Source organism: Cardiocondyla obscurior, linkage group LG03, assembly GCF_019399895.1.
Source record: "Cardiocondyla obscurior isolate alpha-2009 linkage group LG03, Cobs3.1, whole genome shotgun sequence".
In the NCBI taxonomy this organism is placed as follows: Eukaryota; Metazoa; Arthropoda; class Insecta; order Hymenoptera; family Formicidae; genus Cardiocondyla; species Cardiocondyla obscurior.
In genome coordinates this window covers 2329842-2354605 of record NC_091866.1, presented here as the reverse complement: position 1 = coordinate 2354605, position 24764 = coordinate 2329842, and the positions used below count along the sequence as shown (strand labels likewise).

At 44.6% G+C, this 24764-nt stretch overlaps 1 protein-coding gene across 9 annotated transcripts in view; it reads left to right on the top strand.

Annotated features, from left to right (window-relative positions):
• The window catches only part of LOC139113942 (zinc finger protein 541), a 344562-nt gene that overhangs the window by 300591 nt on the left and 19207 nt on the right, over positions 1 to 24764 (top strand). For 7 of the 9 annotated variants that reach the window (XM_070675404.1, XM_070675403.1, XM_070675409.1 and 4 more), the window contains 5 exons: positions 13431 to 13697; positions 18004 to 18115; positions 22264 to 22532; positions 22697 to 22969; positions 23146 to 24667. In XM_070675404.1, the coding sequence (XP_070531505.1) occupies positions 13431 to 13697; positions 18004 to 18115; positions 22264 to 22532; positions 22697 to 22969; positions 23146 to 24667 (2443 nt within the window). The remainder of the gene's footprint in view (positions 1 to 13430; positions 13698 to 18003; positions 18116 to 22263; positions 22533 to 22696; positions 22970 to 23145; positions 24668 to 24764) is intronic. The other 2 variants (XM_070675406.1, XM_070675405.1) reach the window with 2 other exon arrangements.

The following is a 24764-nucleotide window of genomic DNA, read 5'->3' as shown; positions in this document are numbered from 1 at the left end:
TTCTTTTTTTTTTTTTTCGCTACACGCGAGTTTTTTTCTTTTTACTCTATTATATTCGCAAACGTGCGAGGTTGCATAGATACGCTTCTGCCATAAAAGAATTATTATCCACGAACCATCGCGTGGCGTACACCGCGGTGGCACGTCTTTCACGGCAAAATGTATTGCTCTTAATCTTGCGGAAACGAAGCGCAGTGCATTTACAGGCGCGTTATTCTGCAAAAGCGTACCGAACCATTGTTTACATTTCTCCTATTGCGCTTACTAGGTGCTATTATTTAAAGCTCGGTATTTAAACGGCCATTAAACTAATGGCGGGAGCTTAAGCGTCAGTCTAAGCCCGAATTCCAGCGGGATAATCGCGAGAGCCCTATATAACCGTGCCTCCGGCCCGTCCGCTTCGCTAATTATGATAATTGTTATGGTAATTACAAAGTCGATCATACAATTAGCGAGAAGACGCGCGCCCATTGTGCCGACGCGCGAGAACGCGTGCAACGCGATAGACAGTGACATTTAAATAGAACACCCCCCCCCCATTTCTCGATAATCGATCCAATTACTAATATCTCGTAATTCTCTCATTAATATTGTTTATCGTTCGTCGATACGCGCACGCATATTCTAACGGCGTATTTTACTAGCTTTAAACATATGCAAAAAGAAGAAGAAAAAAAAAAAAAAAAAAGAAAGGACAAAAGAAATGTAAAGCATCTAGAATCTGCGTTCTCGATTAGAGATCTATCTTCGTTGCGGATCGACCGCCCTGACAAGTGTCTCCTCTATGTCATGGTTCTATTGTGATTTACCGCCCTTCCCCACCCCGATTCACGGTACATTGGATCGCGGGGGCGATTCAGCATTCCCAGATTGCAGTTCGAACCATTCAGTAGCGACGACCTGCATCCGCCCCGCCTATCGGAAAAGTGATACATATCCCTCATTAGCAAGTTGCCATTCCGGTTCCTGCCAGTATTCCTTGCCAGTACCAAACACCAATCAAGCCCACGCTCATTCGCTCGTAGTGCTTTCCGCTCTGTACTGTTATTCCCCCCTGTTTGAGCTTGCATCGCCTACTCGCGCATTGGCTGACGAAGCGAACAATCCCTCCATTAGTATTTGTTATTTTCTAAAAGCGTTGATAATAACCGCCTACAATTTGATACGTGGAAATGTCTCTCTTCATGGTATCTTGCTCGATTACGCGAAAAACATCGGCCTCAAATTACAAAACACGTAATAATAGCTATGCCCCTGGCTAAATATTACATTATATCTTATTTTTAAATCTAATTACAGCTTGTTGATATCGCGATACTATTATCCCATTAATTGGCATTGGCTGGTAATAACACGTTGCATCGAAATTCTAGTTTGCAATATCACGTTACCGAGGTGAAAGCGGTATCGTGTATTTAATTCAACGGGTCTTACGGTTCCAAAATTTCGGGATAATTTTCGCGCTTTTGCTCCAGCCGGTGTTTCGCTGAATTTTCGAGACCCGGCTCTCGATGCGGCCAGCGGAAAAGAATTTTATCCGCCGGGCACAATTACGCTACGGAGCCGAGGTATAAAATTACTATTCGTAGGTGGGCATTCAGAAAACCCTCGTCCGCGTTCAGCGGCGAGGAACGCCCGGTAACGGGGGATCAGAACGGCGTATGTCGTATTTTGCTAGCAAGGGTTGGCTTTTGCGTCGGGTAATTAGACACGTCGTCCACTTTACGGGCGAACGTTAAACTCTCGAACTGGAGATGGCCGAGATAGAGAGGTCCTTTCACCCTCTTCTGCCCGGCGGAGATATGCGCCCTCGCGCTCTCTGGGCGCCGTCCATTCGCGGGAATGAAGGTCCGACCAAATTGAACGATCCTTTTCCACGCTGCCCGAGGATACTAAAGCGTCGCGGCGCGTTTCGCGTCGTGTAATTGTCGTGCGGAGTGCATGCGAAATGCACCTGCTGGATCGCGCGGGCAAAATTTTCGTCGGACATGGCGACAACGACGACGACGAACGATGACGGTGACGCAACGACGCGAATTAACGGACGACTGGCAGAACCGGTTTAAGAGACACGCTTTGTTCAACGGGACTCGAGCGCGGCGAAAAATATAAAACGCATCTGCGAAGTGAGTCTCGGATGAGTTCGCAAAGAACGTATCAGAGGTACTTTGCCAAGTTTCTTTCGCTCGAAAACGCTATTCTCAGAACTTCCTTTCCATTTTCTTTTTTTTTTTTTCTTTTGCCTAGCAGTCTCGATCGCGCGCGGTCGGAAATTTATTTCCCGCCAGAGGCGTGCGCGGAATTATCCAAAATCCCGGCGTGTCGCCTCGCACGTGCCTCCACTTTACGTAAGAATGCAAAATCTGTCGTTGGGGCGCGATCTTTCTTCGGAGGCCCTGTCCCTAGGAGAACATTCGTTGCAAGTTTAACGCGAAGAACGGAGAAACAGGTGGTAACTAAGAGGGATATACACCATTCTCAAATTAATAGGCTCATTTTTGAAGAGAGAAAGATAAAGAAGTTTTCGCGTTATCCTTTCTTATTTAATTTTTTTACTTATAATATATTCTTCAATTTTAATACATTTCTAAAGTGCGAATATAAATCTGGTTGTACCTTGCCGTTATTATTTGACGATATAATTGTGGGACAAAGACAGAATAGTAGAAGCTTCAGAGAGAAGAAATAATATACATCCCGACAATATCGGTTCGAAGAAATCAATTACGAGGTACCCTCTTTCGGCGGCGACGGGTTCCCGGAGGTTTCTTCAACCGGCGCGTAATTTCCACGTGGCATTAAAACCGCGATGGAAACCGGACTCGTCGTCGCACGTTGGTGGACAGAAAGACGGCGGAACGAGATTTCCTAATCGGCATGAGAGAGTTTCCACCGGACGACTCTGAATTCGTACCCGAAGCAATTCACCGAGCTCGGGAAGCAAACGCGCGCGCGAGACTAGGCGGCTGCGGGGTGGAAAGAAAGGGTGGACCGCTGGATGAAAGAGAGACGGCGCGAGAGCGAGCGCGTCGAGAGAGAGATGGACTCGGGCGAACGACTCGAAGACAATGCAATTATTCGCAATTACCGCGTCCGTCCGCGGCTCGCAGAATTATCCCATTCTGTTTCCATTACTGGTGCCGCCCAGCCTTGGACTCCGCTTCGTCCTCCCGCCGAATTACCCTTTCTACCTCTTTACACTCGCTGCCAGGCATTCGCGCGGACGTGTATGCACCACCGTGCGCACGTACACTTACGAACGTATATACGTATAAATGCCGCGACACGCCGTCAAAGCATCGACGGGAGAAATTAATAGACTTTGAGCGCCGCAGACACGCCGGGGCGAGATAATACGGCGAAATCTATAGAATTTGCCCACCGATCCGTTAACGAACGACGTAACTTGGAATCTTCGCGCCTTCCCGCGTCACACGGAGTCCCGCTCTTCGAGGGGATTACGAGTGAAGTATCCAAGAGTAACGCTACTCTCCTTCGGATCCATCGCCGCGATTCGGTCGAGTGATCCAGCTGAGCGTAAGCTGCTTTCGCGCGCAAGCACTCCGCGTTACCCTAAGCTCCGCTTGAATAACGACATCGGACACTGCTGATATTACTCTTTTTTTTTTTACGGTTAAAGACTGCTCGGATAGTGTTTAAATAACGCTTAGTAAATTAATATAAAAAATAGTAAATTAATATTAAAAAAAAAACTGAATTTTTACGGCGCAACTTTATTGATTAAATAAAAGCCAATTAAACTCGATTAATTGTTAATGCAGTTTGTATTCGGATAAAAATCTCTTTATAGATATCTCAATAATCGCGGTGACGTGCAGTCGTATGCTCGGTGGAGCATCTACGAATAAAAGTATCGCTCGTCTAATCTACTCGAGGATCACTCGTGCAACGGGATTCTTTCTCGAGCGGCTTTGACCGCGCGTAAACGGATCAGCATCGTCTACGACGGCAGCCGCCAAAAACGGGAGGAGGCGGCGGGATTCGATTACAAAGCCCTCTCATCGCGTCTCTCCCCGTCGTATCACCGTTCGGACGGCGAGATCGGACACTTTCTCCCCCCTTTTCACCGTGCCGGTCCCGGTGTGTTCGGGTCGTTAAAGATTAACGGCGCACTCCTCGCTCGGCGACGTCGTATTCAGAGCTCTGGGCGCCGTAGGACAGGGGCGCGGCTAATGTAACAAAGGAAATCCGGGCGACGAGCGACAAAACGTAATTACGCCCGTCCACCCCTTCGTCTCCCCCTCCCCACCGTCGCCCGGTCGCTTCTTCCCTCCGCTTTGCGTCCTCCCGCGTGTAATACGGAACCTCAGCGGGACGTCGTCCGTGACGTGCTTTCCCGCGTCTTCCGCTCTCACCTATGCGCCCACCTCGGCGCATCTACCTACACGCAAACGTCTCCGTCGCCGTGTCCTCTCGCACATCCGCACCGTGTCCCGCCTTCCGCCGGCGCGCGGTTTTGGCACACGGATTACCGCCGAAAGGGAATCGATTAAACGCAAAGCGTATACGCGGTGCCGCGCCACCTCCGCCCGCTAATGCATTTTGCAGTTGACAGCCTCTTTAATTGCGGTATGGGTCTCTCTCGTCGCTCCTAACACCTTTTCGCGCATCACCACGTCGCGTAGGGACTCGTACCGATTACTTATGTAATATTGTAGAGCGTGATTTGTCGAGCTTTAATTCTTAAATGTACAAGTCTCTCTGTCGACTGCGTCGAAATAAATTTGTTTATTTTTTTTATACAGGGACAGTGGCGAGAAATTCTTTCTAATTTAAGATTCGTTGAATTTTTTTTTTTTTTTAAATACTTAATGCGAAAAAGTTTTACTTTATTCGACTTTAGGAAAAAGAGATACAGTTTTCATCGATTAGAAATAAAGAAACAAAGTTCTCTGTAATTTATTCAAGTAATTCCATTAATACCGACCGCTCTTTGAAATCTAGAAAAAAGATTATCGTGCTTTTCGCATTTCTTTTTCCTAAAACGTTATCTGTAATTACGTCCGCATTTGTAGTTTGTTTCGGGGATAGTAAATATTAGTTTGGTGAATATTAAATAGGCAAGATCGATAGAAATGAGGTTCGCGGTGTTTTTTTGCCGAGTTTTATGTTTTATGGATGTCGACGAAAATTCAAAGCCTTCTACCTAGCGCGATGATTATAGAGGTTTTGGTAGCTACGTATTTGCTCGCGAGCAACGACGTATAACGGCACGCTTTTCATACGTTTTCCGTTCCTAACAATCCTTATTCACTGATTTTGTCGAAGTAAAATTCCACGCATACTTCTTGCAGCGGCGAAATTCAAAGGGAATAGGTTAATAATATAGCGAGCGTAATAAGCTTTTAGCTCGCTTCATAATATATTTTTTCAAGCGCAAAAAAAGCCGCAGGTACCGAGATAATTTTACTCGGTATACTATCTACTTATAATTTCATGCACTGCAGTTATGTGAATTCTTTCTCACCGTTTGATGCGCAGCAGCGGAGTTGTAGTTTTGATGATTCTGCAACATAAATACATAAAATTAAATTGTAGAGATTTTAAAGTTAATATCAACCGTGAAAAAAGAAACTATTAATTTTAAATAAGTTCTGAGGTCGATTAAAAATGAATCTCACCTTAAAGTTGCTCCGCCGATGCCCGATGTCCATCCGGGACCTGCTCCTCCTCTCAGCACTCAGATCTACTGGTCACATCATCTAAAAGTCACTCGCGAATACGCGCGCGGTAATTATTAATTAATTGACCAAAATTATTCGCGCGATACTAACGGCACTCCCGATTTTAAGACTCATATATGTTTCGATCGTCCGATTACTTATGCGAGATTCGCGACGAACCCCGACCGTGGTTCGTTTTTTCGATTCATCGGCAACGACAAGACATAGTAAAATAATGTGTAATTAATTTATTTGTGATAAATACAATTTATTCAAGCAATTTCTACAACTACTGCTACTAACTAATACTACAAAATTTATATATTACACGCGAATTTATTTACGCGAAATACCCGTTTAAATGATTTATTTAATTTACGCGGATTGCCCTAAGCACCCGATTTACGCGAATTTTTAAAAATATTTTTACGCGTACGTCAGCAGTTTTCGAAACCACTGGAATTAAAAAAGAACTTCTCTACTTACACCGCAGCGGAGCAACTGCAACAGAAAAATATAAAGTTTTGATTAAAATTATGCCTAAAATAATCTTCACAGTATTAAACATTTATTTTAACGCGTCTTTAATTCGATCTTTGCAATTAGATATTTAATATGATAATTATCTATTTTATAAATAACATTTTTACAAGAATAGCTTTTTGAAAATTTGTTATTAATTTTTTTCCAATTATTTTACTAATTATTATCAAGATAAATATAATAACCCGAAAATAAAAAATCAGGAATAAATGTTACACTTGGAGAAGAAAAGATACTCACTCCTGGGTTGCTCCGCCGGTGCAGGATGCCTGTCCGAGGCCTCCTCCTCCTCTCAGGTTGTCTAAAATCTCGGGGTTGATCTTCCTTCCTTCCTTCTACGGGACAACGAACCTTCCGCGGTTCGTTTTACAGTGATCGGCGAGGAATGGATGGTGTCTTGACCAGGCGTTTATCTAAACAGAAAAAGCAACCGGTTAGAATATATTCTAAAACTCTACTGCCTCTCCATCGCGATAAGATTACGTTTCCGTGAAGAAAATTACTTTAAAGTATTAAATCAAAGCCTATAAGGGTGATAGATTCGACACGCAGCATAGCTGCGAAGTTAAAAGTACTTATACGCGATATGCGCGAAGTAACAACTTTATAAATGGTCTTCGAGTGAAGAGCAGTGATCGGAGAACCTCGTAGATGTAATTTAGTATCGGCTGATACGTTAATTTATTAATAAGAATTACCTTTTGGGGCAGCAAGTGCGTGGATAGTGCGCCTACCACGTGTCGCCTGGCTCGACTGGCTGAGTCGGGCGACTGTGGAATGCGGGGGGGCATGGTGGGGAGAGCTCGCGGGCGTGGTAGGGAGAGCTCGAGCGCTCGAGACCTCGACCGCCCGAGCTTTGTTTGTGTACATTCGACTCCTATAGTGGCTACATGTACGCTTTTTAACACGTTTTATAACGCAAATATTCTTTCGAATATTACTTAGAATATTACTTAGAATATTATCTTGTACGTATTACTAAAGTGAAACCAATGGATACATCGCGGTATTTCTCGATTAGATTAACTTGTTCAAGTAATCAGACTTGAAAAAAAGAAAAAATAATAATAATTAACGTATAAACGTACATATAAATTATATTAAAAAAAACGAGACGTGTTTAAAAATAAAATACGTATATCCGTGGGCCGTAATCGAAAATTATTAAATGTAAATTAAATGTAAAACAGTTTTTTTTTTTTTTTTTGCAAGAGTAAATAACGCGCGCGGTTTGTAATGTTTAGTTTCAAAATAAAATAAGTGATTAATTATTTTTGTTTTTTAAAATAAAAAATTAAAATTTTTTATTTTAATTTTATTATATTTCTTGAAGTTAAAAATTACTTATACCAGCAAAATCAGTCTGAAAATTATTATTTTCCCTTGTTACGTGCGGTTTCATAGACTTTCAAATACGTCGAACAGGACTGAGATATTAATACGAATTTTCGCGGAGATGCGACAGCTGTGCCAAATTTCATATTGCCTAAGACCCTTCCCTCTTATCTCGTCTCCTGAGTTGCCTCCGAGGTTGACAAAATCCAACGAAAATTTTAATAGATCGCGCCAGGATAATATCCCTCTGCGCCGGAGGCGGAGAGGGAGTAGGCAAACTTCCATCCGAGAAATGAAATACTTTCGCCATCGCAACTTCCTTCGCTTTGTGTGCTCGCCGTAATTTTGCTAAGAGTCACAAGAGCAGTCTGAACTGGGTGCATCCAAAGAGTTCTTTAATCGAACAAGATGAATATATACAAAAAGCGTGCTCGTAGTTTTATTTATGTAAAAAATGTCTTGAAAAGTGTTTCAGTAGCGTTTATTCAGACATGTCTTTAATATATTAATAATAAAAATATGTCGGGCTTTAATGTGAAAACTTTATACGAGACTATCTAATATATATTGTATATATTTCTCTTGTAAAAATGGAAAAAGCTTTTAATTCCTAACATTCACGAAAAAGTTGTATAGAAAATAAAATTCTACAAATTGCAAAAATAAAAAAAAAAGATAATCCGTAGAAATTACTGTCAGATAACATTTTGTTGTTCGCGATGAAAGCGAATAAAACAAATATAAATTATAAAATTACAGCAGTGTTTTCGCGACCCGCGTGTTGTATACGCATTTTGAAAGGTTTTACAACAAATTACCACTTTCATTAGAGTAATTGGCACTATGGGACACGAGATAAATTCGTCAAATGAACGGATGTCCATTTTCATTTTCGGACTGCTCTGTCTTTCTCGTTTCGTTTCAGACCTAATATTTATCTTTGCTTTTCCGTCTGTATCTCTGCTGCAACGCCACGAAGCGCTCCCAATTTTGTTCAATTAAAAGATATTTTAAGGCCACTGTAATTCGCCGTGTTTGGACAGGATGTCGCGGAACTAGGGCATGAAGTTTTTTTCCCCCGCAAGGATTGTAGTACTTTATTTTATCAGGCTATTTCGTTATTCCCTTCTGCGATAACTATGCTCAAATATACCGCGGAAGTCCCGAGGTAAAATTTATTATTTTAATGGAAGTTGTAAGGTTTTCCTTTCCTTTTTGGTTTAATTCAGGATTTATTTTTCTCCCATTACCACGCAATTTACAATCTCCTGAGATTTTTTTAAATGTTCCGGAGCTACTTGGTTAGTTCTATTTAAAAGAAATTTCGTTGAATGCAAATTTACGTAAAATATTAAAATGCCATTGGTATTTTCTTTAGTAGAGATAAAACAAACGCTTATGCGAGTCTACTACATATAATCCATTAGGCGCGAAAGGGTTAACGCAATCTCCTCGTGAAGCGGACCGTACGAAAGCGATTAACTCGATGTGGCTGAAGTCGCATTGTCGTTCTGACAAGCGCGCACGCACGCCGTAAAATTACGGATTGCCGCGTAATTACAGGCGCGCGGAGGGACCGAATCGGCGATGATAAACGGAGGAAGAAACGGAGAACGAGAAAGACCGAGGGAACCGTAAAGGGAGAAGAGGGAGAGAAAGAAAGGGACAGAGCGAGTTTCTAAACTACTAACGTCTACTAGCAAATGGTAAACCTCTCGCAGGCTGCAGAGACCGACTATGGCGGAAGGGGATGAGCGTGCTAGGCGAGTTATGCCGGCATTGTTCTAATTTAATCATACATGCCAGGACCAACCAGGATACTGGCTCAAGGAGCAAGCCGCTAGTAACGATCCTCTCGCGCAATTCACCGGCACTTAGATTGTTCCCATTCGGTCTCGTGCGTAAAAGCACTTTCTGCATGCAGCGTTACGTCGTTCTTTATTTAAAATACGAAACTACTTTCTCTCGCGCGACGAAAGGTAAAAAATATACGCATAATTAATTAAATAAGTTCTCTATCACTGACCTCCCCCCGCGTCGAGTCACAAAAGTCTAAACCGGCTCTCGAAGACGACGGAGTCGCGAAATTTCCGCTCGCTGTGCGAACCACCGGCCCGGAAACGAGCCGTAATTTTACTCCGGTCGTACTTGAACGGGTTAAATCGTTGCCGGCGTGCTACGATGTCTGTCGGGGTGGAAGAAGGAGGAGGAATGACGCTCCTTGCACTTCTCGGGACAATTGCATTTCCGTCAGCTAAACTATCGAGGCAACGCACTAAGCGAAATCGCAAAAACTGTTGCGTTGATCTGCGCACATTGTATCGCAAATTTATCTATTATATTGTCTCGCAACGATTTTCTGATTTCGCACGAGGAGAATATTTTTAGACTATGCATTCTTGATTTTATCGCGAGTTACTCGTGAATGTTGTTTGCTATCGAAGGGTATCTCGGTAAATGAACGCGTTGTCTTAACGCAAGACGAAGGCATTTCCTCTTCGCGCTTCGAACGAAATTCAGGATCTCGTTGAGATCGAAGATTGTTTGCAGAAATTGATGAGATATCCGCCACGATCGAGTGCCCAGGTATCGTGAAAGATGAACATGGTAGGTCGCCGGCGACGTGCGGGGGATCAATAGCTATCTCGCGATCTATCAGCGGCATGCCTCGAACGGATGACGAGCGAAATACCGGCTGCTTTGAGAGGAGCATAATCGTGCTCGTCGATGCGCGAATTAAACCAATTTTGCCAGAGCTGCTTTCCGTGAAAAAGCCTACTTTTAAGTTAAACTCGCTCACAGAGGCTGTACGACGGCGCCTCGAGCGAGCTCCGATTACCGTAGAACCATGGTGAATTGGCCAATAAACGTAGAAGAAAAAAAAAAAAAAAAAATTTGAGCAAAGTATTGAGCGTCAATAATTACGCGTTCAAATCTTTTTAATACTCCAAACTCGGAATTAATGAGTAGTACGAAAATTTGAAGATCATGCATCAACGCATAAATGTATGCTTTGAGTACAGTACTAAATAACGTAATAGTAAAAAGAAAAAAAAAAGAACGAAAAATAGAAATTTAATAACGCTGCAGAATTTATTTACGCAAAATTTTTCAGATATAACGCGTATAATCTATCAAAGTTGTTAAATAACTAATACGCATTTCGCTCGCGAGTCGATCGTTCTTCCCCCGCGGCATTTGCGTTCCAACGTCGATCATCCGGTGCTCTCTTCCACAAAGCTATACCCATTTTGCACGTGTCAAAAGCTTTTTTTTTTTTTTTTGCAATTCGACGTTTTCTCTCGACCGGACAACAGAGCGATCCATCAACGATATTGCGCTAAAAACGAGCCAATGAAAAGTCAAGACCGCAGGAAAGGTAGCCTTTGATTACCGTCGCGAAGCTCGCGTTTCTTTTTCATGTAATTACGCGGCTCATGCTACAGGTGATCTACCTTTGTAAAGATACCCGCTGCTATTCTTTCGCGTTTTCCTCTGCATCCGTCGTCTTTTCTTTCGCGAAAATGCGTTTGTTCACTGGCCGGAAATACGCTCCCTTTTCTCTAAGTGACAAAAGGTTGTTGAGTAATGACATATATTTGGCTCGCGATATTTGCTGTAAAGGTTTTTAAAAAACATGAAAAGCTTCTCTCTATAAAGCATTTTACAATTTTGTATGAAAATTTCTAAAGCCCTGTCTCTCTCTCTCTCTCTCTCACTTCCTTCAGCAAAAAATTCCGCGCCAGAGAAATATCTGTAGTATAAAAGCGGGTACATCTTTGTAAAAAAAAAAAAAAAAAAATATCGACCGCGCTGAGTTCTAGAATTATAACTCAATAGCGCAAGTAAGTAAAACCTATCTTTGAATTGTTAATGGCGCCGGTAGATTCGAGTTAGAAGACTTCCTTTAGGAAGCAAATGCGATGGTAAATCACTCTTAGTACGAAGGAGTAGTTAAGGCCGACGTTAACGTTCCGCTATTATTGAGCGAAGAGAGATGAGAAATGCAGGAGGGTCAGATACGAAGACTAGTCACTCATATATATGACTTCTTGTTTTTTTCTTTTTTTTCTTTCTTTTTTTTTTTTGCTTTGCCGAATGCTTTTCACGTACAGTGCACGTGTCTGACTGCGTGTGGCTTCATTTGCAGATCAAAAGGAGAAAAACATGTCGAGAGCGCGCGTATTGACCGGCCAATACACGTGTCGACGAATGTGATTTTAATGTCCAATGCGAGGCGTCAAGGGAAAATCATAATATCGCCTGCCTAACGCGTAGCGTGTTTTAAATATTAGCTGTATTACTTCCGCACTTTAAATGCACGACCTTTTAAATTCCTTCCGCAGGATATCGAGTATTGGATCTACTTACAGTTATTAAATTTCCAAAGCTCTTATCCAGACGTGCCTCGCGGCAGCATCGAATATGTACTTACGACTAAGCTTAGAATTCTCGATTCTGGGAGGCTTGATGGAAGAGGAAGTAAGGAAGTAACTTCGCTCTTCTCGCAATTCTCGAACTTATACGACAGGAGTTTTGCACGCCGCAAAAGGAGGCGCGGAGGAAGTAAGCCCGCGCGAAGGGAAACGTGCGGCGTTTCTAGCGAGCGATACGAAGACGGAAAAAAGAATATGCATCGCGCGCGATGCCGTTTGGAATTTCTAAGGCTCGTAAATATAATCGTCTTTCCGCCTAGGGACTCGAGAATAAAAAAAAATCAGACGCCGGCCAAGTATACGGCCTGCGAGGCCTGCATTTGCAAAAACAGGATCCTTGATCCAGAATTGTAATTATACTCAGAAGGCGAAACTATTAAGAAGCGCGTCTCATTGTTCCTCGAAATCGGCGTATTCTCGTTGGTGCGGAGAGCATCGCGCACAATGTCGCGATGAGAGAGAGTGCTAAGATCGCGTCTAGCTCTAAAACACAAAAGCGAAGTTATAATATGTTATAATACAGAAGTCGGGCATCTCGCGCGCCGTATCTCGCGTCCCCGGACGATCGTCGTATCGCCTTGAAGCGATGCAAATTGTGCAGCGGGCGTGCAACGTTCTCCGATCTGTAGTTAGCAATTCTCCCATCTCCATTCCCTCTTACGCGTTTACGAAGTTGCGGAGTTTGTACAAGGCACCGAAGGAGGTGGAAGAGGTACGGTTCTCGGCCCTCGAGAGGGCTTAACCGGCGGGCAGAGAACGGCAACTTTCGCGTGCTACGTAGTCGCATTAGCGTTACGCGTGCTACACTATCGTTCCCCCTCCCCTCCCCCCCTCTCCTTTCCTCTCCCCTCAGGTGGAATTTCGTCCCTCTCAAAACGCGAGGCGGTCCTTGACAAGAGCGAAATGGAGACGGCGGAAAGCCCTCGTGCGTTGCCGCTGAAAATCTTTTGCGATTTTAAAAGGAGGACATTAAGCCAGATGTAGGGCGCGCCATAAAAGAAGAAGCTACCGCGAAGGAAATTCTCCCTTTGTTCAATTATTCTCGGTCTTACGTTTATTCTGGTCTTTACTCGTTATACGCCACCATCGGAAATAATGAGATCATTACGTTGCGAATATTTTATAAACGCTTTTGCCTCGCCCGTAAAAATACGTGATTGAGCGCAATCAGCAATTATATGCGACATCTGTTGCATCCCTTTAAATAATTTATTATTTAATATCAAGTAATTACGATGTAAATTCCCGTATATAAATATAAAAAACGAGATTGCTTCAAATGATGTATTAAATATGAATAATTTTTTTTTTTTTTTTTTTAATTTTAATGCGCAGAACGGAAAGATTTTCCAGACACTCTGTTATTATGAATAATTAAACGTTTTTTCGCGACTGTTATATATTAAAAGGGGATTTATTTCTTTGCTTGCAGCAGCAACAACAGCAAGCGCAGCAGCAAGCTCAGCAGCAGCAGCAGCAACAGCAGCAGCAGCAGCAGCAGGTCGGCTCACCGGGAAACGGAAACGTAGGGAAAGGTAGCCCGTCTCCCGGAAATACGTCTTCTCCCGGCACGGTCGCGACTTCCAACAAGTCCCAAGCGGAACCGAAACCGGTGGAGTGCAATCTGTGCCATCGAAAATTTAAAAACATACCAGCCCTTAATGGTCACATGCGACTCCACGGCGGTTACTTCAAAAAGGTAAATATCCAACATTTAAAGAAGAGTTTGTTCACGTATTTATGCGAATGAAGCTAAAGGCTCAATAAAAAACGAGCTTGCCGCTTTAAAGTCTTCTAACGATTTGTGTTCATATACAATTCATCCTATGTGAACGCTTTACTCGTACCTATTCTAAATTTTTTTACATCCTATTTTATTTCAAAAGAGGTAGCGATTTCATTACAATTATATAAAAACGCGAGCTCGTACCTTGTAGCCCGGCACTTCCCTCCGACCTCTCCCAGCTATTCCTACGGGATAAAGGAACTCTCATCTTGCGTCGGCTGATTTCATTTGCATCCGCCCGACCGCGCGTCGTCTGAACTTCATTTTCGGCGCGAAAACTTTAATATTCGGGAAAATCTCCGCGCGCGCGGTTTCCGCCAAAGTTATACCGCACCGACGAGTTGCATCACCATATGAATTCGCAATCGCGCGAATTCGCGCGAGTGCGCGTCGCATCCGAATAATCAACCGGCGTTTCTATGAAAATCTCATTAAGCCGCCGCCGTCTCGGCTCGGCGCCGCGAGAAACGCGATACTCGAGAATGCATCTTCAAGGTGATAATCGCAACGGCGAAGGTGCAAAAGAAAGAAAAAAAAAAAAGAAAAGGAGGGCAAAAAGTGATATAAGAGACCGCGGAAGTCGACCCGGAAATCCGACTTCAGGACACTTTTCCCTCCCTCTTCGCGACCACTTTTCCTCATCTTCTCTTCTGTTCCTAGACGAAAAAGGAACAGTAGACAAAGCACGGTGCTTTTAATAAGGTCAGGGGATGGAAGGTTGTTGCAGCCGTTGAAATAGAAAGATCAGCGATTCCGCGGAAGCCCCTTTTTTCCCCCTTTCGCCGCTTCCGTCTGTTCGAGGCTCTTCTGCCGCTGATTAAAAATGTCTTAACGAAGGCCACGTCGTTTAGAAAAGTGCTGAAAAACTCGTCGGACAAAAGTTTCTCCCTTCCGGATTGCAGGCGGAGGAGAGGGCGAGAGTGAATGGCGGACTGGGAGATGTTCTTTATGCCGCAATTGAAAGACGATGACGTAATCGGTACTGAGGAACGGGCGGAAATAAACCGATCTGGCAGCCGGCATTAAAAAGCCGGGAAGAATTATAATCGACATATTGAATCGACCGCGTATAAATCGGGACTCCTTTTTCCAATTTATGAGGCGACTTTATCGTATCGCGATTGCAAAAATACGGAAGCCGGAAAAGTTCTAAGAAAAGAAAGAAATTCGGATATAAATTGGATCCAAAAATTTTGTTTTTCTCAACGCCATTTTGTTTTTCTCAACGCCAAAAAAAAAACCTCTTATTTTACGTAAACATTAATTATAACTAATTTTCGTGCACCTAACGTTTTCACGTTTGTCTCCGTCGGATTTCAAAACCGCTTCCTCTTTATCATTTACGTATCTGCAATCCTGACAAATACGTCGAATTAATTTTCCAATCAACGTTTTTAACGACCGCCTAACCTCGCACCTGATGTCTCGTCCCACCTCTCCTTACTTCGCTCGCTCCTACGTAAGCGATGGTAGATGAGAAGACCGCTCGGTAACGATTCGATAGAGTAAAGATTGGAACGAGGCGGGCGCGAGGACGAGTAAATCAGCGAAGACGAGATAAAACGCGGACGAGCGAGGGAGACGTACCGTCGGCGGATGGGAAAGGTAAGGCGATGATCGAATCCAAATGAACCCATTAACAAGCTCTTTGGTTCCACCCGAACCCCGAACCAATCCGCAGTAAGCCCGCTGGTGTCGGGCACGGAAGGGAGAGAGGAAAGAAAGATACGATTCAACCGAGACAGGGAGTGGAGGGAAAAGCGGGAGGAAAACGCAGCACGCGCGGAGAGCCGCCGTGCAAACATTGTCTCGAGCTTTCTCCATTATGCAGATTGAATCTGACTGGTTACAGTCGGGGTTTTCAACGGCGCTGCTCTCGTTTCGAGCACCCGAGTTTTCACCGCGATACGCCTTTGCCTCCTGCCCTACGTCCACCCTCTTCGAGTTCCCCCTCGTTTCACCGATTCCCCTCAGCTTTCCACCGCGGATCCGTCGGTCCAGCGCTCGACCGGCGCGACCAGCGGGCGCCACGCTGCTGCGGAAAGCTCTATCCGGCAGCCAGCGGCCGAACTTCCCGTGCTTTTTGCCCGGTCACGCGGAATTATTGAAAAGTTTCGATGGCCCTTTGCATTCGCGGATATACATAGCCAGATTAATGCACGTGGCGGTAGGGAGAACGCGGCGGGGGAGCGAAAGCTACGGGAAAAGCTCGTCGAATTTTAGGCGAAATTTTTGTTCGCAACGTAACCGCGTTAGCCGTTGTTTAGGGCGCGTGGCTGCGACGAGAGGAGTTAGCAACCACGGTTGGGTTCGTTAAGTGGCAGCTGCTGTTAATCTCCGCGGGGACGCGTCTCTCTTTCGCGGGGATTCGCGAGCCCGCAGATGGATGTACAGTCGCGAGCTCCAGATCGAATTCACCGTGTAATTCGTTGTATTTTCGGAAGAATTACCCGCATACGATGCACGCGGGCTGCCGCCCCCTCGCGATGGCAGTTTTTCATTACATTGTACCGTCGCGTGACGAATGATTTTTCGGAGCGATAAATCGTCAGCAATAAATCTGCGCCGACGCGTTTCAGATTTATTTTCTGTAAGTAGTTGACGTGCGGCACGATTGATCGTCCGGAGGTAGGAATTGTTGGCAAACGTAAGCGAGCCATGGATTGTCGATTGATCGATGCCCCACGTGGCCAAGATAAGAACAAGAAATATCGGAAACGGCCGCGCGGGATTCCGGCGGCATCGTTTATTAATCGCTTCTTTGTAATCGCACTCCGAGACGCGGTCTACACGCTTCTTTCTTGAATCGCATTATTTCCACGCGGTCGTGAAATAAAATACTGATAGATACATTGATCGGACGGGATAAGAACGCAGGGTCGACGGGTGCGTCTTTTTTTCGCTGCCGTAACGAGACAGTTTTATAGAAGCGTAAAAATAATTCGGAATTAAATTAAATCGATAAATCAGGGAGACCGCGCTTGATGGAGCTAAATAAATCTCTGTCCGCGATTGTACACTCTTTTCGCGGGGTGCAAAAATAATTCGCAAAAAGAAGCACCGCCGGAGGACTCGGTCTAATCACGGACAATGGCGCGGCCGCTGGAGATAATTCCAGTAGCTGGAATCGACACAGATCGAATTGATGAGTTCGGGATCGGCGCGGCGCGGCGCGGCGGACGTCCCGCAATCAATTCCGCGTATTAACGGCCCGCCGATCAATATTCATGAAGCGAGCGGAACGATGTACGCCCCGTCAAAGACAGAGTTCAATTTCGTGGGAGGCGTGATATATACGCGACCGCGGGTGCGTAAGTGTGCGACGTTACATACGTATCAAAGTAGGAGATAGGAAATTGAGGACCGCGCGCCCTCCGTTCCCATTAAGGCACCCGATGAAGATGACGATAATGACGTATGCATCCGCAGAGGTATATCATCGACGCCGGTCACCGAGGGTGGCGGAAAGCGCGTGCGGTATTAGTATGCTAATTATAAACGGAGATTGGTAGATAAATATTTGGGGAGACAACGATCCGTCTTGAGGGCGAGACGCGCGAGATCCACTTGCATCCGATGCGCGGAACTTTAAGCAATGGTAATTTATTACAACGCATACGTTTTCTCAACGCTCCGTATATTTCGACGTTCGCGACGTCGGGATCGAAGCTCGTCGATTCGAATCGTCGTGAGGCGCTAAGAAAGTAGCTAGAGCGCCTTCCTTAGCGCCGGTGTATTACAGGATGTTGAATTGCACACGCCGGAGATTCCATTACGATATAATCCAACGGGCGCCTCAATTAGCCTTGCTCAGTGATTAGCGTGCATCTCCGGCTCCTCCCCGCCCTCCTGCTTCTCCTATTCACCATTGTAGTCTCCCTACGTTTCCCCCTTAGTATCCCGCGCGTCAATTTGCCCGTGATTTGAGCTTCTAATCCAGATTCTCCCGTCACGAGTCCTTCGTGGCCTGGTTCAACGAGGATTCTGGCTAAACTACGAGTCCTAGATGAGCCCGAGCGAAATCCCACCGCCACACACGGCCTGTAAGATCCGGCTTTATTACATTCGACTGCGATCAGTTAATAACGGGCGCGCCTGCGAAATATTCCGCGACGAAGCGCGAAGAAATTTACGGCATTTATTAGTATTCGATTTCTATCACGATAAAACTGTGTATTCGATTTAATTGAACGACGTATTTTTCTCTGTCACGTTACAGGACGCGGAGAACAAGAAAAGCGAGAAGAAAGAAGTAGTCACGGCTCCCTTGCAGACGGCGTCCGTCAGCGTGAGAGCACTCATCGAAGAGAAGATTATACAGAAAAGAACAAGTAAGTGGGATAATTCTGCAGACAAGTCGTTATTCTCGTTCGTTTTCACGTTGACGATACATTGTTCGACGCAATATGGTCGAGACAAGCGCGGCGGCCACGATAACGTCATTGTTCCGTTAAAAATCCCGAAGGTATACACGTGTCATAACCGCGAAGGGGGAAAAAAAGAATTAATGCCGTGTTACGACGAGCAATGCTGAGAACACAGAATCCACGAATGCGATTCCGGTGTGATTTACGGCCTTGCATCCCGATTCGACTGTGTATCTCCCGTTCGCGTCTCGTCCTCCTGTTCATCTCGTTTCTACCTCACGCGCGCACATATACATTTGCCAGGACGGGGAGGGCCGCCCCCGTGATATTTCGCGCGAGGGGGAGGGTAGGGGATGTGCCTCCTCTCTATGGGGGTACGGTGTATGGACTGCCGAAGAACCGTGATTTACGAAGCGAACACGCCAGAATATTTCTCGCATTGTCCACGTTGGCGCGATAAATCAAGCCGGGCGGCAGTAGTAGAACAGGCCGGCGGGCACCAGGCCCACGCTTTTGTAACAAAGTGCGCGTCGTTAGCGATTTATGCGCGATTTCGCCTCGGCATCTGCCAAGAACGGCGAGGAATCTGACTCGACGCCTTCCGCGGCGCTCTTCTCTACGACTGTAAACCCGAGAAGTAAGCGCAAAATAATCGCCGGGGCTCGCTCGCCCTCGCGACGCAAACGTATGATCGTTAACTCTTAAACGCCGATAGCCTACAAGTGATTCCGAGTAGAATATCAATATCGAAATCCGCAATTAATGCTCTTATCGTTATCGCGGAGTAATTTTTTAATTTGCCGCCGGGAATCCGCAAGGTAGTGAAAAATTCACGCGAAATGTACATCGCTATAACAATGAACGTTCCTGTTCGAGTAATATATTACACTTTCCATAATTTATGCGGAGTAGGTAAAATTATGCAGCACGGTGCTCCCTGTGTAAATCTGGGTTTGTTTTTCGACGAGATTATTCCTCCTCCGACCAGCGTGGAACTTTTGCCATTTAATTAGGAATCGTTCGTTCGTACGTGAAGGAATACGCGAAATACGGCGTACGGCATCAAGTAGTATAGATCGATTATTGGACGCGACGTAATACGACCGGGCGGTAACGGGCAAGCTCCTTTTCGAATTCTGCTGCATGATGGACTCGGAAATTCTATGAATATTCGATTGCACGCGGTTATTAATCAGCGCACAATAGGAACCGCTGTCTACACACAACGTCGTTTCCATCGGCACGCCGGGAATTGTTGACAGTCATTTAGCCAGGCCACCGGTGGCCGGCCATTATTTTTTGAAAGCCTCGAAAGTGGCCGCACAACAAGATCGATCGATAAATAATTTGCTGGCGCGATGTGCCGCTGACGATGCATCGGGAATGCGCGTTGCACCGTTATTTGGTTGTCGGTGGTGCGGCGGCGTTGGCGCACATTTTTGACAAAGGGTTGGCGAGAGAGAGAGAAAGCGAAACGTCGATAGGAACGCGCTCGGTCGTACTGGTCGCCCAGCAAAATATCTATCGAACGTTTCCCGTGTACCAAAGAACGCGTGGGGTATCTGATAACAATCACACGATAAATCAAACAAGTAATTAGACCTGTGACATTCCACGACGATTGTTTTTCGATAGCCCAATTTAGTTTTTCGCAGGTACATGCCAACAATAAGAGTATTCTCTATATTATAAATTAAATTCTATTTTTTCAATATATATATATATATTTTTTTTTTTTTTTCAATATTTGTTTTCTTGTTAAACGTGCGAATAAAATTGAATAATAAAAAAATTTTTATATTGAGGTAGCTTAACATTTAAAACGCAAAAATCTCGTTCGAATTAATTAAATGTAGGTGGGTTTTTAATATACGTGTGCCAATATGAAAAATCGCGACACGAAATGTGAATTATCAACGCAAACGAATCTTCGCTTTCGTTCTATCGGCTTTTTCGTCGCGGGCGCTGCTGTTGCATCGACCACAACAATTTCCATTTGAAGTGCGGATAGGACAGGCCGGAGACAGGCCCGCGCGAGTGCCTCGTTGGAAGCAATTTGCCTCACCGCGATCGATGATTGGCAATTTGTAAAAATATCACACGGTTTCGCGCCAGTGTGCGCCGTTACGTTGTCACACGTACGTCACGGAATTTGCGGTTTATGCAAATACACATCTCACGTGTTTTTCGTACGATGATCGATAAATTCGGGCGGACCCTTTTATTTTTTACAAGCCGGAGCGGCGATGCTCTATATTTTGTAAACGAGATAATCTATCTTGCAAGATTTTTTACTTTTAAAATTCGTGTTGCTACGCGAAACAAAACGGAGAAATATTCTTTCGTAAATTTACGAAGGGGCATATTTATTGCAGCATCGATCACGTAAAAAAAAATTCATAGGACTTGCTACAAGAAATCGTCTGAAGCCACTAATTGTACCGCCGATAAAACTATAAGATATGGACTGCGATGCTGCGGTATAATGGCCGAAAAAAAAAAGTAATACGAAAAGAGCCGGCTCGAAGCCAGATATTCATGAAACCGTCGTGGAAAAGTTTCGTCGCGATACAGCTGTACACTCGGCGAATCCCATTTCCTCCTTTCGTTCCCCCGCGGCGACCGGGATATGCACGCATTTATTTCCGTCGAGTTGTACGGCTACCATGAACGATTGTGTGCACGCTATAAAATATATTTTTCAGTACACCGCGATTTCAGCGGCGGTGGAATATTTATTGCGGCGGGCGGTAAAGCACCAAGTGCGAAGTGAAGAATTGCGGATCTTTTTCACTTTGGTTTAAATAAGTGGCAAAATATTTCATTAATTCCTCATGGTCTTCAAGTAAATTAAAACATAACTGCATATGTGACAATGAAATACATTCGTTTTCTCCTTCATTGCATTCGGAAATCGTTATAAGGCTGATTTTTTTTTTTTTTTCTCGAAATCGAAAAGTGAATCCATTGGAAGAGTAATAATCTCTCATAATACTTTGGTTAATTGCCACGTTTGTCCTTTCTCATTCGAATGGGAAAGGGCCACGGATTTTTATAACTCGCCGGATATTTCTGATCAGTGATTATGATCGAAAAAGCTCACGAATATTTTTTTTTTTCCACATCCTCAACGAAGGCACGTCGGTCGAATGTATTTCATGTCCGCTCGGTTATAATACTCTGTCATCCGTGCGCTTTCGTAAAAATTGAGTCAGTCCGTCGTACTACGGAATACATTATAACCAGAACGGCATGAGCGCTTTTTGAAATTTAAATGTAGTTATTCCAGCAAACTCGCCGTTCTCAGGATACGCCGTGACGTCCTAGCACGCACGCTTTTTTGAAATTTAAATATTGTTATTTTTAGAGATACAACGTACCGAAAAATTTTTATTGCGCCGCGCGACGTATGTTGTTGCTTCTGCCAATCCCTCTCTTTTATTTCCTTTTCCTCTCTTCAATTATATGTACGTGAAAGGAAAACAAAAACTGCTGACGTACAGCTGAAAGGGAACGCCAATTCGCGGCTGCTATTGTCGAGCGAAGGGTGAACCAGAAAAAAAAAAAAAAAAAGCGACAGAAATTCCTTTTTATTCCAAACGTCCTATACTTCCGTTTACGCATACGAACAGGCTCGCTTTCTTCCGCTTTCCGCTCGTCTACGCCGTATCTCTGTTTATTCCACTCGAAAAAACGAGGCGCACCATGCCGTTCTTAGCAAAAGGGGAAAATATCTTACTCACCAATCCATCTTCCGCGACTGCAAACACCAAGTCCTCGGAGACACCTCTTACGCCTGGCGTTTATTCTCGACCTAAAACACGAAAGCAAACTATATGTATAAATACCGTATATTTGCCACCATTATTCGCGTACGCGATATCGTTATTTATCAAACAAAATTATTCTTTGATACGTATACAGCTCCGCTATTTGAGTATTCTATGTCTAATCTATTCGATCCTTAATTGAGAAATAAATTATGATTAACCGAATATTTGTATAAAATTATATTTAAAGAAATGACAATCATTTTTTTTTTTAAAGAAACAAAATTTTGCAATTAAATGCCACCAAAATTAAGTCAATACAAAATACCCCCTATATTTCAGCAGTGGATGCAAATAGTAATCAGCCTCGTCCGAATGCTACTGTCTTTACCACGCAAGCCGATGCTATTTCGCAAATTGCTGTCAAAACGAATTTTGCGGTACCAGCTCCGCCACCGTTAGCAGCAGGCGAAAAGGTACGTCGATTTTCCGATGGCGAACACTTCCGGCAACCTAACATCACCGTGGGTGGACACGCGACCGTACAGAAACAATTACAAGAAGCAAAGACTCAAGCTCAAGCGCAAGCTCTTGCCGACATGATCTTAAAGGTAAGACACCGCACTGTTTTTTTTTATTTTTTTATTTTTTTTTTTTATTACTTAGCCGCGATAATATTTGAATTATATTTTCGAAGTTTTTTATCGATTAATAAGCAGTTGCATTTATTTCGAAAACTATGCCAATGTGAACGTTACTAATTAATAATTTGCAGGGTGCGAAAGTGGCTGTGAAGAGAACAACTTCCGATCCAGGACAAAGATTACAATTGACTTATCAGCAGCCCGTGCAATCAGCAACGACCAACCAACAGCCGAATAATCAACACCCACAGACGCAGGCTCCGGTAACGGAAAATTTCACGATGACAGGATACGCCGAGGATGGCGGTTATTTTAGTCCAAGCCTACAGGACGAAGTTTTTCAACAAGTCACAACGGTTCCTGATAGCGTTCTCCTGCATGCTACTCACTTGGACTCGATTCAGGTGAATAAAATTAATATAAATTTAATTTAATGCACAAAGAATTAGCTCCTTATAAATTGTAATTTTTTTCTCTCAGAGAAAAATTAAAAAAATTATAATTTTAATAACTTTTACTGCGAAATAACACTGAAAAATGTAGTAAATAAATTAATTTTTTTATCACACTTGTAACACAGTTTCAGACGGCTAATCTGTTGCAAGAGCAATCTACCGAACAGCTACAAGATATCACACTAGAAGACCGATATTCTTCGCAGCATACGGTCAATCCAGATCTTCAAGCGCTAGTAAACTCGCCATTGCCCGATTCTCTGGCCGAATTTAGTACTTATGCTACACAGTACACGGAAAGTCCGCATACGTTACCAACTCAGTCACCTCTGCCGTCGCCTTTAACTCGACATGACAGCCCGAGCTTCACGTACCCGACACCACCGGCCAGCCAGGAAGGCCTCCTCACCGGAAGCCTACCTTTGCTGAGTCCTCAGGAGGATCCGGAGAGCGTGAGACACATGTCCTCGCCGCTCTCGGCAGCGTTCTATACCACTACGATGTCATCCGCCGCAGCCGTGGAAGAGGCGCTGAACGAGGTGCTACCGGGTGAACCCGAGGCGGACGCAGACCTCTACGGGTCCGGTTCGCCAAACCCACACTCGCCACTGCCAAGCCCGTTGTCAGCGACGTCGGCGCCGTCGCCGTTGCCACCGTCCTCCGTCTCGTCGCCGGGACCGGTCACCTTTACTGGCACGAGCTTTCCCGTGTCGCCGCATCACGCACTTCAAAATCAGATGATGCCGAACTCGGAAGATCCTCTCCTCTCTTCGACCTCGAAGGACTTCTCCGCTTCCGGCCGTAGACGTTTCGAATTTCAATCGTACAAACTAATTACAAGTCAAAACCTGATGGACTTTGGTCTCGGAAATGGCAGCCTAGCTGGCATTGTCGTCGATAACAACGGCGAATTCAAGCTAATACAAACGGCGGGATTGCAGAAGGCAAATGTGTTTGTGCAAGCGGGCTCGCTCAGTCCCGCGTTAACATTCAAGAAGGAGATCCGTTTAGCGACGCCAAAAATCGAACCTGTAACCGTAAATCTCGGTTTGAACGTACAAACAAATCAACAGCAATGCAACACGGGACAATATAATCAACAGCAAATCGTTAATCCAGCTAAGTTTTTCGTCCAAACTAACCACGCAACGAAAAATAATGTCCTGAGACACAAAACGGCCACCGGAAATTTACCGATACCCATTGAACAGATTAAGCAAGAGCTATTAGACGAAGATGTATTTCTTAGTCCTGGCAGCTTACCCGCCAACAGTCCCGTGCGGCACTGTCGAAAAAGGCCGCGCATGGATGGCCAGTACGTTAATAGTTCGCACTCTTATCCATCGCGGTTACGGAAGGCTTGTGACCGCCACTGGGACAGCAGTTACACTCCGCCGCCGATTCTAGATCCATCCCGCCCCGGTCCGGGGCTGTATGCAAGACTTCATCAACACGAAAGAGACTCGGACTTTAGCTCCGACGATTCTCAAGGGAACGACGGTCCACCGCCGAGGATCAACATCGGCACGAGGTATCAAGCTACGATACCTCCAGTGGAATATGACGGAGACAGAGGAAACGACGGACCCGAAGCCGACCATCTTTTGTGGGATCCTGGCATAAACAACGTGCTCACAAACACCGAATGTAGGTTTCTTTTTTTCAAATGTACGCTTTAAAAAAATGTACGCTTAAAAAAATGTGCGAAACAAAATGTAATGTAACAAACAACGGTTACTTGCAG